The sequence below is a fragment of the Narcine bancroftii genome, chromosome 2, assembly GCF_036971445.1.
Source record: "Narcine bancroftii isolate sNarBan1 chromosome 2, sNarBan1.hap1, whole genome shotgun sequence".
Taxonomy (NCBI): Eukaryota; Metazoa; Chordata; class Chondrichthyes; order Torpediniformes; family Narcinidae; genus Narcine; species Narcine bancroftii.
In genome coordinates, this window is record NC_091470.1 from 137,544,669 (window position 1) to 137,560,000 (window position 15,332).

Sequence of the window (15,332 nt, forward strand, 5' to 3'; positions counted from 1 at the left end):
ACATTGTGGCGTCTGCTGAAAGGTTCCTCAGTTGAAACTGTGCCTCCGCCTGTCCAAACCACGTACGTGGGCGATGGATCCAGAAGGGGGACAGTTTGATGGCAACGGCATCTGCCAGATCTCTGCCGGATCCATGTTCTTGAGACCAGAGAGGCATCTGGGTTCAACGGGGTCACCAATGTAGTGCTGGACACAGCCAAGAAAGACTCAGCCACTACATTGAAAGTCATTAATAACCATTTTTATTCAAATTCAGCGTGTGCCTTTTTAAGGGCAGCATGAGCTCAGTCACCTTGTGCATTGTGATGTCATAATCGCTGCCCCAGGCAGGAGACTTCAGGCAGGGAGAAAACCCTGATAGTTCATCTTCTCATGGCTGCCCTGCCATGTGGGGTTACACACAGGGCCGGTTCGCCATGAGAGAGTGCGCCGCCACAGCTCCAGGACAAATCCTTGGAGATGATGATACCCAGGAATTTGAAGTTTTTGATGAGGACTGGATTCTGTTCTCCTGACTTCCTCTTGAAGTCCACAGTCATCTCCTTGCTTTTGCCAATGTCGCATGCAAGGTTGTAGGTGTGACACTACTTAACGACCTGATCTATCTCCCTCCTGTGCGCTTCCTCATTGCCGTTTGTGATTCTGCTGACAAATGTGGTGTCATTAGCAAATTTGTAGATAGTATTGGAATTGTGTTTGGTCATAGGTGTATAGTAAGTAGAGCAGTGGGCTTGAGATGTGCCTGTGTTGATGAGCAGTGAGGAGGAGATGTTGTTTCCGATTTGTACGAACTGTGGTTTTCCAATGAGGAAGTCAGGACCCTGTACCTCCTTCCTGATGGTAGCGGTGTGAAGAGAGGTGAGGGTCTTTTGATACAGGCTGCTTTCTTGAGACACTGCTTCTTGTAGGTGTCCTCAGTGGAGTGAAGACTGATGACCCCTCGAGGATTGGTTGGTGATCTCCTGATATCTCCTTGGTTTGTAAGATAGTTGTTGTGAAACCACTCAACGAGCTGACCTACCTCCCTCCTGTCGGCTTCCTCATTGCCTTCTGTGATTCTGCTGACAACTGTGGTGTCATCAGCAAGCTTGTTACCACTCTTTCCTTTTCCCACTCTCTCCTTTCTGTTCACCCTCATTCCAGTTCTCTGCTCTCTCCATTCCTTTTTCCCTCTGTCCCACTCCCTTTGTTTTTTTCTGTCTGATTTCCCTCCTTCCTTTATTCCGCGCCCCCTTCTCCGCCACGCCTCCCTCCCTTTGCTCCCCGCCCCTTCTTCCCTCTCCTCCTCCATTCCTGCTTTCCCGTTCGGCCCCTCAGGCGATGACGTCACGGCGTCCGGCGATGACGTCACGGCGCCCGCCGCGCTACCCGGCTGCCGCGCACGCTCAGTTCCGCATCGGCTCATTGTGTGGTGGAGCCTGAGGCCCGGAGTGTGCTGCTGGTGGCGAGCCGGGCCTGCTCGGCGGGTTGAAGCTGTGATTCCCCCCACCCCACCCCACCTCGCTCCCTCTCCGCGACCTCGCGGTTCCCGGGAACCCGCCTGCGCGGCCGGTGCTCGCTCTGCCCCGGCTCCAGGGCCCAGCGGCGATGCTGAAGAAACGCAAGGGGCGGATCGTCATCGACTCCGACAGCGATGACAGCGGCAGCGAGGAGAACCTGGACCAGGTCGGACAGCCCGGGGGGGGGGGGGTTCGGGGCCGGGGCCTCGCCGTCTTCCCGTCCCTACCCGCCATTGAAGCCTCCTGCACAGCGCTGAACAGGCCCTTCGCGCCTGTGCCGACTTGGGCTGGCAGCCTGAGCTCGTCCCATTCGCCTGACATTTGGTCCATGTTTCTCTCACCCCTGAGAAAAATATCCTCCGTGGCCCGCAGCCGCTGCTGGGCCGGCCGCCCTTTCCCGTCTCGACGTCCTGTTGTCTCCAGGCCCATTCTTGAGCTGTGAATTGTGTTGAGAACACCAAGCCCCTCTCTGCTAGACTGTAAAAATCACAAAGCTGGGGAAACTCAGCAGGTCAAGCATTTTCCCTGCAACCACGGGGGTCTGCAGATTTTCGTGTTTTACTTCCTGTATTGAGTAATTTGCAGTTTTCCCTCAAAAAATTTGGATGGTTCGCAAAGTTCCAAGCCTCGCACTCGTTCCCCTTCCCCCAAAACCTTCTCCCAAATCTGTCAAACCTCTGGTCAACTGCTGTGGAAATGAGTTTTATCACTTGCACTCCATGTTTGAATACAGTAGAGCAATGACGAACCTGTGCTTGAAACATGAACAGTTTCTCTTTCCACATTTGATGCCCAAACTAAATAGTTTCCAGCATTTTCTGTTTTTGTACCTCTCCTCAAATGTTTTGTAAACTTAATTCTGCCATTACTGTTTGCTATTCCTTTTCAAGTCCTGCTCAATCAACAGGGCTATTCTCAAACTACTTCTGGTCTACCATTTCTTCATATTTAAAATTCAAATATTTGCACTTGAATGCCTTGATGGTATCTCCTCGTTTTGTGACTGTAAAGTCCAGCTCAACAAATAACTTGTTTGTCTCCTTCAGGTATCTTGTGCATTCACAAACTATTTGCCTTCATTTTCGACCCAGGGTTTAGAATCTTTTTTTCTAAACTTCAGTACTTCCAATGTCTTTTTAAACTCAAATTTTGGATCCGTTTTTTGCTTCTTCTCTGCTTTAGCTTGGCTCCTACATCCTTCTGTGAATAGCCCTGAGACATGATTTACATGTGGGTATACCCCACTTAACGAAACTGGAGCGTGCCTATGAAATTTCATAAGCTGAAATAGCACAAAGTGAAGACCCATTCACTACTATTGGAGGCTATTTTTGAAAAAGAGGAAACCCATTCAAATCCTTTCATAAAAGTGAACGTGGCTTTTTTTGTAAAAGGAAATTTTCCTAATTTGAATATTTGTCAAGCAGGGTATGCCTGTACTTAAAAATTTATCTTGATGCTAATTTGACATCCAGAATGAATGAGCCCAAATTTGATCCATATGAAGAAGAGCAGCATCAACACCTTTAGTTCTTGTCACAAATTTTGGTTTCACCGACTCTATCCCTACAGTTCCTACTTGCTTTCTCTCTCCACCTATCCTCGACTCCTTTTCTCCCCCCTCTCCACCTATCGTCTCCCACCCTCACCACCACCCCTTCCCCCTTTTGTTCAGACATCTCTCATGTTTCCCCCACACCTCGATGAAGGGCTCAAGCCCAGAATGTTGGTGATGTATTTTCACCTTTTGCTCCAGCATTTGTGTGTTTTTTCACTTAACCACGGTGTCAACAGAATCCTGTGTTTTACCTATCCCTTTTGGTGAGTTTCTTGGGTTTAACCAGATATTTTCCTACCCTGGCACTGCAGTTGCCAAACCACTAGCTGCTTTTGCCATAATGCTCCTTGGCTTCTGGTGGATATAGCTTTTTCATGTACCTATTACCCATTGATCAGCTGTTGGTGGCTGTAAGTTCAACTAATTAAGTCCTTGACCCTCTGTTTCCTCCACAAAGTATACACGCCTTCCCCCATTATTGGTGTCCTTTTGCTCATTGACCAGTTTTCAGGCACAACTTTAACTGCTGTTAACCTCTGTTTCATTTATCTCTTTAGCCCATTGCCAGATTTTGTTTGGTTATACATGTGTAAAATATTTTGGGGGATTTTACTGCACTCAAATGTGCTATTTAAATGCAAGCTTTGTGTAAAAGTCCAACTAAATATGTTCAGTTGTAACATTTAAATAATCATATTTTTGACACTGAGGCTGTATTGGAATGTTAATGAACTGAAAATGGTTTCTGCAGAATATAATGAGCATTCAGGGTGTCTTTTTTTGAGATTTTTATTGGTGTTTTATGAGATGAGTTTGTCATGTACACGAGTACAAAATTCTTTATTGGTGCAGCCATGCACGTTTGCATGAATACCAACAACAGTATAAATTAAAAGAGAATAAATATAAAAGGATAGATTAAAAAATAGCAGCTGTAGTTAGTGCAAAAAAAAAAGACATTTCAGTAGTGCAGAGAGATCTTTTGATGGTCTCAGTAGTTTATGGTAATGTATTTGAAGGAGTTTTAAGACCCTGATAACTATTGGAGAAAAATGTCTTGGATCAAAGATGTTGGATTTCAGGCTTCTGTACTAACTGCCTGAAGGTAGCAGCGGAAAAAAAAACTATTATGACCAGGGAAATGACAATCCTTTAAGGTCCGTGCTGCATTCCTGAGGTCTTCAAAGAACATGTGTTTGCATGCTTGAATAAACACGAAGGAGATAATAAGATTATCAATATGTTACTTTGACTAATAGTGCCTTACATTCTTTGGACTTGGTTGACAAATTTGCCTTAGTCCTTCAGAATCAATGTTGGAATCTCAGGTCTGCTTATCAACTGGAGCAAAGTGCTCAAATAGCTGCTAGAAAAGGTGAAATGGAATCCCCTCGTGCTAATTCTTCCTTTCAAGAGGACCGTAGATGATTTTTTTTAACCTCAGAATCAGGATTTATTGTCATGAACAAGTCATGAAATTCAGTGTTTGTGGCAGAATATAGTGCAAACGTTCATATTATAACCATCTTACAACATGACTATAATAAAATAAGAACAATAACGGCACGAAAAGTAAGGCAGTGTCTTTGGTTCATTGATCATTCAGGAATTTGATGGCGGGTGGAAGAAACTGTCCTTGTGCTGCTGAGTGCTCGTCTTCAGGCTCCTGTACCTTTTCCCCAATGGTAGCAGAGTGAAGAGGGCCTGGCCTGGGTGGTGGGGGTCTTTGAAGATAAAGCTGCTTTTTCAAGATACTACCTCATGTAGATGTCGTCGATGGAGTGAAATCTGGTGCCTGTGATGTCGCAGCTTGAGTTAACAACCCTCTGGAGTTCATTCTTGTCCTGAGATTTGGCACCCAGCCAGAATGCTCTCCACGATACACCTATGGGATTGCTCAGGACACTTCACTGCTAAAAGCCCGGTATCTACAGATTCCCTTAATATCTAAAAATCTATACATCTCTATTGTGACTATACTCAAGTGACTGATCCTCCACAACTCTCTTCCATCATGAGTTCCAAGGATCAATTGCACCATTAGTTGAAGATTTTTCTTGTCTCTTAAATGACCTGTGATTTGGGACCATTACCTTTATTCTAGGCACACTATCAACTCGCCATCTACCTCATCAAATTCTATAATGTAAATACTTAAATACTGTGTACATAGTGCTGGAAACTGGCAGTATGATATAGTAAAGTGATAACAATTGGACTGAGCTATTTGTACTCCAATCATCTCAAATGAGTAATCTAGAGCAAAGATTACTTGCCTTAGCAATGCTTTTTTTTCTTATTTTTATCAGGTTTAGGATTTATTTCTGTCTCTTAGATTACCTACATGAAACCAAGAATAATGAAATATTTCAGGGGTCTATTTGAGCCTTGCAGTGTCCAGTTCTTTTAGTAACCTTTGGATATTGTTGGAGCAAGCCACTTCTGTAGCTCATAGTCACTTAGACAGTATGGTTTTGAAATGTGAATGTTGTATTTGACAACTGCCAGTCATCAAGGCTCCTTCTCTGAGTTTGCCTATCTCTTCAATTAACAAGATATGACTTATTTTTATTTGGATGGGGGGGGGGTGGGTGGTCTTTGAATTGCGAACAAGCATTTGTTGCCAATTTGAGAAGGTGGAGAGCTACTTTAAACCTCAGCAGACCTTGTGCTGTGGTCGGCCTCACTCCATCTCGTTTATATAGTCGAGCTTATAGTGCCCTGGGAAGATGCAGTGAAGGAGGCCTATGAGCACAAGAAACTGATGTGCAACAACGAGGCTGGAAGGCAAGGGTCCAACTGGTTGAAGTAGGCTGCAGAGGTTTTGTAGCCACATCGACATCAGGCTACTCAGGAAATGCAAGGAAAAATACACCAACAAGCAGATAAAGATCTCTCCAGAGTTGCTGAAAGGGATAGTCAGTTGCTCTGGATGTGGAGAAAGGATTCCACTAGGGGATGATGAGCTGGGATGCTGGGATTCACTGCTGAATCCTCCGGAGGTGTTGTGGGTCTTATCAGCAAAGCACTGAGGAAGGAAGGTGTCTACTTGATAACCAGAAGATCCCACCATTCACTTGGCTACCCCACAGAGTCTAGGCAGCAAGTTTCAGGAGTGCAATAAAGGATATTAACATCTAGTCCTACATAACATACCTGAAGCTGTTCTGTTGCAGTTACTTGAGTAATTCCACCTTGGGTAGGGAGTTATTTCTTAGTTTGAAACCAGCAGTTATGGTACAATTGAGTAACATGCTTGGCACTTCTCACCTATTTTTTTCAGTTTCAGTCCCTAAACAGAAAAGAACTTTTTTTTCAAAATATTCCTGAAAAAACACAGATAAGTGGTACCAAAGCTCATTATATGGGCTTTTAAGGGCTGAATCGTTGACTCTTGTTCCTGTTCTGTAGTAGGATAGAGACTGATTAAGAGAATAGTGTGGCTAAGTGTGTCTCTGCTTGGAGCTATCGTGCTACCTCCTGCTGCACTTGTAACTCCTACTTTCTTATCCCTGCGATAAATCCCATTACTTTGGCAATTTTGATTACTTTGCAGATCTTGCCATGCTGCTATAAATTCAAAGCCAAAATACCACAAATGCAGAGAGCATCTGTGAATAGAGAAATCAATAATGTTTCTGCCTGATTACCTTTCATTGGATCTCAGTGTGCCCACGACGATAACACAAAGAAATGTCTTTGTGCAGACAATGGGATTGGTTCAACGGGTGAAAGGTTGGCATTAACACAGTGGTCTTTTTCAATGTTGCTGTATGCTGACAGGTCTCAGACTTACCCCTCAGGACCTCACCAAAAAAACAGCAACCCACCACCTCCCACACTATCTCTGACCTCATCACTTCCGGTAATCTCCTTTGCATAGCCTCCAACCTTGTTGTTTCCTAACCCTGCATTGCCCGCTTCTACCTCCTAACCAAGATTCACAATCACATTTGTCATGGTAGATCCATTGTCTCTGCCAAACCGGTATCAGCTTACGTTGATTTCATTTTACCCCGCCGCCCCCCCCATCTCTCCAGTCCTGCCCTACCTATGCTATGCCTCACTTAAGCTCCATCACTTCAATGATTTCCAGTTTCTCAAACACGACCACCTCATTTTCAATATGGACATTCAATCTCTATACACATCCATCTCTCATACTTTAGGCCTCAAAGCCTGTTCTCATCAACAGTCCCAATTACATTGGTGCTGTCTTGTGCTCCAAAGATGAGCTTAGCAGCTTTATCCACTTTGCTACAGAGCCTCAAAATTCAGGGTTGTAGATTTAGGACAGAGATGAGGAGGAATTGCTTTTCCCAGAGAGTAATGAACCTATGCATTTTGCTGCCCACTGAAGCAGTGGGCGAGGTTGGATAGATTTTTATAAAGTAGGGGAATTAAGGGCTTTGGGGAAAAAGGCAGGTAGAGATGAATCTATCATCAGATCAGCCATGATCTCATAAGGGTGGCACAGACTTGAAGTCACACGGCCTCTTCTTGTTCCTATTTCTTGTGTTTTTGTCTATCCATGGTCTCATGCACTGCCAAATTGAACAACACCTCGTATTCTGATGAGCATCTTCCAACCGAATGGCATTAACATTGAATTCTCTGGTTTCTGTCAGCCCCTCCTCACCACCCCCATCTTTCTCTTTTCCTGTCCTTTCCTTGAGCTCCCCATCCGTTGTCTTTTTTTTTAAACCCTCTCCCTCTGACTCCTCCAGCTCTGCATTTAAGGAGTTACCCCACTCCTCTGATCAGTTCTCAGCTTTTCTCTCCTGCCCTCCCCATCCATATCCACCTGAGGCCTCTTGGCTCTTGGCCTGTGGTCCTCCTCCCCCCATCTTTTTATTCACGTTCCTGTCTGCTTTTCGCTAGTGTCCAGAATGTAGGTGATGTATCTTTGCCTTCTATGGACGCTGTGGGACCTGCTGAGTTTCTCCACTATTTTTGAGCAACTGCATACTTTCTTGCTTCACTCTACATTGAATGATTTTGTTTCCTTGACTATGACTCCCTTGTACCCCTATGTGCTATTTTCCATTCATTATATTCAGTGATTTGACTATTTGCACTGTCGCCAACTCCAGCAAATTGTTTCTGAAAAATGCTTGGTGTACTGGCATTTCACAATTATTTTGTCATGGTTGAATTAACCATAGTTCAAGTATTGGTACCTGTTAAATTATATTTTCACCTGAGCAATTAACTTGCAAAGGTTCAAGCATCAGCCTTGTAGTCCAGAGGTGTTTCTGTGACTTGTGTAAGTCCCTTGCAGCTGTTTGTTATAAGGGCATGCTACATGAAATATTTCAGACAAAGAATCCATTCGAGTTGACCTTCCCTACCCTGATCCTGGTTATAGGAGCAGAAGGAGTTCAGCTTGTGCGCTGTCCTGAAATGTCACTAAGATTGGGGGTGCAGTGGACTGCAAAAAGGCTTTCAAAGCTTGCAGCAGGATCTGGACCAGATGAAAAAGTAGGCTGCAAAATGACCAATGCAATTTAATGTGGACAAATGTGAGATGTTGCAATTTGCAAGAACAAACCAAGGTAGGAAATGCTTGGTAAACAATAGAGACCTGTGGAGGGTGGTAGAATAAAGAGATATGAGAATACAGGTTTATATTTCCTTGAAAGTGGCATCATTAGGTGGATAGTTTTGTAAAGAAACCTATATTTTGCCTTATAATTCGAGTCATGAAACCCAAAAAACTTTCCAAAAATGGGGGTCGACTTCTACACTGAATACACTTTTGGGACCTTAAATTCAGCTCAAAAATCCAATCCTTTCTGATCTGGCCTATAAGTCAACCCTTGAAAAACCAAAAAAACCCTAACTGACAGATTTTCATTGAGATTTTTATTGAAAGCAATAACACATTTAGAACCCTTCAAAATTGCTCTCACTGCCATCATCTGAGGCAAAGATGGTGGCAAGCTCATCCATACTCTCACTGTTTTAACAGTCATCGTATGGGTCCTCGTCTCTATCTCATGAGGCGGTTTCAGCTTTCTCATCAGTGTCCCACAATAAATCATCTGTGCCATCAATTGCACAAGAGATGCTGCATTTTTAAAACTATTTAATCACAGTGTCTACTTTAACTTTCTCCCATGCCTTAAGCACGAAATGACACAGCACATCAAGTGACGCAGCACACATTGTAAATGACTTTTCTGCACTTGACATCCATGTATTCCATTCCTAGTGCATGTGGTCTTTGAATAACCTTGTTCAAGCAGACACCGAGAGGTTGCAATATTAACATCAAAGCACCTGGGATAGCTGTCATATAAGTATTATGTAGTGCTAATCTACTTTTAGTGTTCTCAGTTAAGTGGATACAAAACGTATCTCAGACCAGCAAACTCCATTCTTTGCGTAAACGCCTGGCTGTCTGTTCCACGTATTATCTATCCAGAGCTTTACACCATTTTCATCCAACTATCCTTTTTCATGAAAATGTACAAAAATACCTCCTGGGAATTTCATTTTCGATTTAATTTTGAGTTTGAAGATTACCATGGGTCTTATACTAGAGCGCATCGGATGTCCCCCAAAGTTCCTCAACATGATTATCCAACTGCACGAAAACCAACAAGGTCGGGTCAGATACAGCAATGAGTTCTCTGAACCCTTCTCCATTAACAATGGCGTGAAGCAAGGCTGTGTTCTCGCACCAACCCTCTTTTCAATCTTCTTCAGCATGATGCTGAACCAAGCCATGAAAGACCTCAACAATGAAGACGCTGTTTACATCCGGTACCGCACGGATGGCAGTCTCTTCAATCTGAGGCGCCTGCAAGCTCACACCAAGACACAAGAGCAACTTGTCCATGAACTACTCTTTGCAGACGATGCCGCTTTAGTTGCCCATTCAGAGCCAGCTCTTCAGTGCTTGACGTCCTGTTTTGCGGAAACTGCCAAAATGTTTGGCCTGGAAGTCTGCCTGAAGAAAACTGAGGTCCTCCATCAGCCAGCTCCCCACCATGACTACCAGCCCCCCCACATCGCCATCGGGCACACAAAATTCAAAACGGTCAACCAGTTTACCTATCTCAGCTGCACCATTTCATCAGATGCAAGGAACGACAATGAGATAGACAACAGACTCGCCAAGGCAAATAGCGCCTTTGGAAGACTACACAAAAGAGTCTGGAAAAACAACCAACTGAAAAACCTCACAAAGATAAGCGTATACAGAGCCGTTGTCATACCCACACTCCTGTTCGGCTCCGAATCATGGGTCCTCTACCGGCATCACCTACGGCTCCTAGAACGCTTCCACCGCGTTGTCTCCGCTCCATCCTCAACATTCATTGGAGCGCTTTCATCCCTAACGTCGAAGTACTCGAGATGGCAGAGGTCGACAGCATCGAGTCCACGCTGCTGAAGATCCAGCTGCGCTGGGTGGGTCACGTCTCCAGAATGGAGGACCATCGCCTTCCCAAGATCGTGGTATATGGCGAGCTCTCCACTGGCCACCGTGACAGAGGTGCACCAAAGAAAAGGTACAAGGACTGCCTAAAGAAATCTCTTGGTGCCTGCCACATTGACCACCGCCAGTGGGCTGATATCGCCTCAAACCGTGCATCTTGGCGCCTCACAGTTTGGCGGGCAGCAACCTCCTTTGAAGAAGACCGCAGAGCCCACCTCACTGACAAAAGGCAAAGGAGGAAAAACCCAACCCCAACCAACCAATTTTCCCCTGCAACCGCTGCAACCGTGTCTGCCTGTCCCGCATTGGACTTGTCAGCCACAAACGAGCCTGCAGCTGACGTGGACATTTACCCCCTCCTTAAATCTTCGTCCGCGAAGCCAAGCCAAAGAAACTTTGTCCCATTGGCCATGCATAATAACACCACAGTAAACCTCGTCCTTTCGAGGCCTGTCCTTCTAGTTTGCACAGTTTTAACTCCTTTCCATTCCATTGCCTATCATGTTGAAATTTATGGGTGTGTCATCCATGTTTCTAATACTTGCTAATGCAAACTGGTGTTTCTGCCAGTTACGTACAATAAACTGGCGAAAACATAACTTTATGATCAAGATCTTTTGGTAGTTTCAGTGCAAATTTTAGTTTTTTGTCGTAATACCAGATATTTCCTGTTCATGAAACGATTGCACCAGCCTACTGTAGCCTCAAAACATTTTTGAGGCATGGGTGCGTGCAAATGTTCTTATTTTGGGTGACTATGTAGTAATCTTGCCTCTATTCACGTACCCATTCTGCAACGTGATTTTCCAAATCTGGCCAACGAGCGCATACTTTTCTCAAAGAACATTGCCTTTTTGGATTTTTCTTGAAGTCTCTTCTTTCTTCCTCAAATCTCTTTCCAACTTCTCATAAATATCAAATGTTCTCGCAGCACCGCAGTTGTTGGTTTTCTTGGCCATTTCTATCACTTTCAACTTAAAGCTCGCTTCATATTTTCATTGTGTGCTGCATTGTGTCAGTGGACCCTCCATGATACCAATCACCTCCATCTAATGCCCAGCGTATCAATCTGCATGATCTATATGGGTCATCTTATACGCTGGTCAAGGGGGCATCTCAGGCAGCTAGAAATTGGGGGTTGCCTTGTACACTGGATATACCATAAAACCCTTAAAATGAGGCTGAAGAAAGGGGGTCAACTTATAAGCCGATGTATACAATAGCTTTTGGAACATTGACCACAGGAAATTAAACAGTATTACAGTGCAAAAACAAGCTACTGGAGTAACTTAGTGGGTCAAAGTTTTGGGATGAGTCTGGCATCAATCCTGATGCAGAGCTTTGACTTGAAATGTTGACAGATCTTCACAGATGCTGTTTGACCCACTGAATTTCTCCCAGCAAACCGTAAGTCCTCTGGGTTCCTCGATTTGTTGCTCCAGATCAAGTATCAGCAACTTCTTGTGTTTCTGATATTACAGAATTCCACTTCATTGTGTATTTGTATCAATGAAGATGATTTCTGTATGATAGTTTAGTTTGGCAACTTATTTTTGGATGTTGTAGTGGGATCGCTACTGCTACAGCAAGGTTATAGCTCCTGGGCTGCAGCTCGAAACTTGCAGAGGAAAGAAGACATGCACACCAGTAGAGTGTATTCAACTCTGTTTATTCAGGGGCAGCTCTGCCTTGTATAATGAGCTCGACCCCGTCACCATCTGAGTGTGGCTTGAGCGAGCTGGCCACCGATTGGTCGGTTCCGGCATCCGGGCCCCAATTGGGCCCCATGAGATCCGCCAGCAGTGATTGGCCAGTTTCACTATTCCACCGGTGTCACATGGAAATGGGCATTTTAGCCTGTGCGAGGTCTTGCAGGTCACCGTGTTCGGCCATTTCCGGTGTTGGCCCGAGGCACGGGCCACTACGATGTCAAATTTTGTAATAGAAACCACAAATATATTCATCAGCCACAGCAGGGAAGATTGCATGTAACGTCAGAAGTCAAAGGGTTGTATGTGATAGTAATTTTCTTTTTTAAAATATTTTTTATCGAGTTTAACATAACCATCCATATGCAAAATATTAAAAAGCAAGACAAAATAATAACATATACATTCCATCCCTTAATATTAATTGTGATTATCTATTAATTATACATATAAATCAATTACAATAAATCACAATATATTTTAATAAGATCTTTAAAAATGATATTATACAGGATTATTATAATTAAACTGACAAAACCACTTATCTAAAAGAAAAAAACAAAACTAAAACTAATCTACCCCCACAAGAAAAAAATAGAAAGATGGATTAGGTTGTGGCCTCGAGAAGACGGATGAAACAGCCCCAGACCACCCAAATCCTTTAAAACTGGCAATCATGATTATTCAATAAATGGGCCCATACTTCATCAAACTGAAACTTTTTATCTTTAATACTCTACCTAATTTTATCTAAAAATAACATTACATCGTGTAGCCACTGTGCTACATGGATGGTGGGAATTCTTCTTTCCTTTTCATTAAAACTGCCTGTCTGGCTATCAACGTGCTTAAAGCTAAAACTCTCTTGAAAGGCTGATCTGGTTCACGTGAAAAACTAAACAGTCCAGTTATAGAACAAGAACCTAGTTTAATCTTAAAAATCATTGACAAAAAAATCAAAAATATTCTGCCAATAACTTTGTAATTTAGGACATCCCCAAAACATGAATCAGTGAGGCTTCAAAAATTTTATACTTTTCTCAAAATGGATGAACGTCTGCATAGAAACGGGATAATTTGAATTTCGACACATTTATTCTATGTATCACCTTAAATTGTAATAAACAATGCCTAGCACAAAATCAAGATTTATTGTTCAAACTAAGTGGAATACCAATCCTCATCTGAAAAAATTCTATAAAGATCACATTCCCATTTATTTTTAATCTTCACCATTGAGGCTAATCCTAAATCCAATAGATCAGTATAAATATATAATATCAATCCACCATGAGCAAATTGTAAATCAAAAACAAATAGAATATTTGAATCTGCAATTCGGGGAAAAGTGTCCAATTTAGATGGAACAAAATTCCTAACTTGCAAATATCTTTTTAAAAAAAAGTCTATTAGAGAGCTTGAATTTAACTAACAATTGTTCAAAAGAAGCAAAATTATTTCAAATAAATATTTGAATTTTTTAATACCAAATCTATACTATTCCTTAAAGCCTTCATCTAATAATGAAGATGGAAAAAAATGGTTATCTGTAGCAGCAGCTAAATGGGAGTTGAAAGGACGAGACCAGTACTCGGTGGGCTCATCTGAACTCCAGTTGTTTATTGAAACCCCACGCTGCGCCTTATAAGGCTACAGGTAAGTCCCGCCCTTGTGCCGGAAACCACGTCATCACATTGCCCCATGCGCATGCAGACCTGACCGGGCCAGCAGAAAAGACTACCTTGGTGGTGCCATCTTGATACAGCTGTTCCATTGGCGCCACCGTAACACATGGAGATGGTTTGCCTGCCATCAGAGATGTGCAGCACCCCCACCCCCAGAACCTGCAATAGTGCGTCGTGACCCCGAGTCTTGTGTTGGCATCACCTTAGGGAGCCTGCTCCTACACTTTGCTGGCTGTAGGGTAACTAGCTGGCTGAGGTCGAGATGTGTGGGCTTCAGGCGGTCAGCTGTAAACAGTTCCTCCTTGCCCCCAATGTCCAGTGAATGTTGTGCCGCTCCTGTGGATCACCTTCTAGGGCCCTTCGTAGGGTTGCTGGATGGGAGAGGAGGGGGAGTGTACACCTCTGTGAACGAACACATACTTGTGTTTAAGTCAGCCGGCACTGAGGTGGGGTGCTGTCTATGGTGGGAGGGTGGTAATGGTGCAAGAGAGCTGAGCCTGTCCCTCAGTTTCTACAGTTCTGCCCCTCCTTCTGTGACTGTGCCCTGGGTGGTGGAGAGGAATTCTCCAGGGAGGGTCAAAGGGGCTCCGTGCACCAACTCAGCCCCAGGAGGTCCTCCTTGGGTGCTGTCCGGATGCCAAGGAGCACCCAGGGGAGCTCATCTACTCAGTTGGGTCTGTCAGGCAGGCCATGAGCTCTGACTTTAGGTGGTGGTGGTGGTGGTGGAAGCATTCTACCAGGCTATTGGACTGTGGGTGGTAGGCGGTAGTGTGGTTGAATTTTGTGTGAGGAGAGAGAGAAGCTATGTCCACGAGGCCGAGGTGAATTGTGTGCCCCCCAGTCCATAGTGATATGGACTGGTGTCCTGAACTGTGATATCCAGTGTATGAGCACTTCCCTGGCACAGGTTTCTGCAGATGTGTCTCTGAGGTGAATGGGCTCAAGCCATTTCGTGGCTCGGTCGATCACTGTGAGGAGATACTGGGCTTCTCGTAAAGCAGGCAGGGGACCGATGGTGTCGACGTGGATGTGGTGGAGTCATTGGCTGGTTCGAAATGCTGGCTGGTTCGAAATGCTGGCTGGTTCGAAATGCTGGGGGGTCCGAAATGCTGGGGGGTCCGAAATGCTGGGGGGTCCGAAATGCTGGGGGGTCCGAAATGCTGGGGGGTCCGAAATGCCGGGGGGTCCGAAATGCCGGGGGGTCCGAAATGCCGGGGGGTCCGAAATGCCGGGGGGTCCGAAATGCCGGGGGGTCCGAAACGCCGGGGGGTCCGAAACGCCGGGCGGTCCGAAACGCCGGGCGGTCCGAAACGCCGGGCGGTCCGAAACGCCGGGCGGTCCGAAACGCTGGGTGGGAACTTTAGAAGTCTGACACGTGTGCAAGTGTGGGCCCAGTGCATGACTTGTTTTTGCAAGCCATGCCATACAAACCGTACT

At 44.6% G+C, this 15,332-nt stretch overlaps 1 protein-coding gene across 3 annotated transcripts in view; it reads left to right on the forward strand.

The window, feature by feature from the left end:
- The first annotated feature begins 387 nt into the window (after window positions 1-387).
- The window catches only part of rtf1 (RTF1 homolog, Paf1/RNA polymerase II complex component), a 129,991-nt gene continuing 115,046 nt past the window's right edge, over window positions 388-15,332 (forward strand). The window contains exon 1 of one of the 3 annotated variants that reach the window (XM_069918129.1): window positions 388-576. Coding sequence is in view for 2 of the 3 variants with exons in the window: in XM_069918128.1 (XP_069774229.1) it covers window positions 1,588-1,665 (78 nt within the window). In the remaining variant the exon portion in view is untranslated. Of the gene's footprint in view, window positions 577-1,361; window positions 1,666-15,332 lie in introns of those variants that run through there. The other 2 variants (XM_069918128.1, XM_069918127.1) reach the window with 2 other exon arrangements.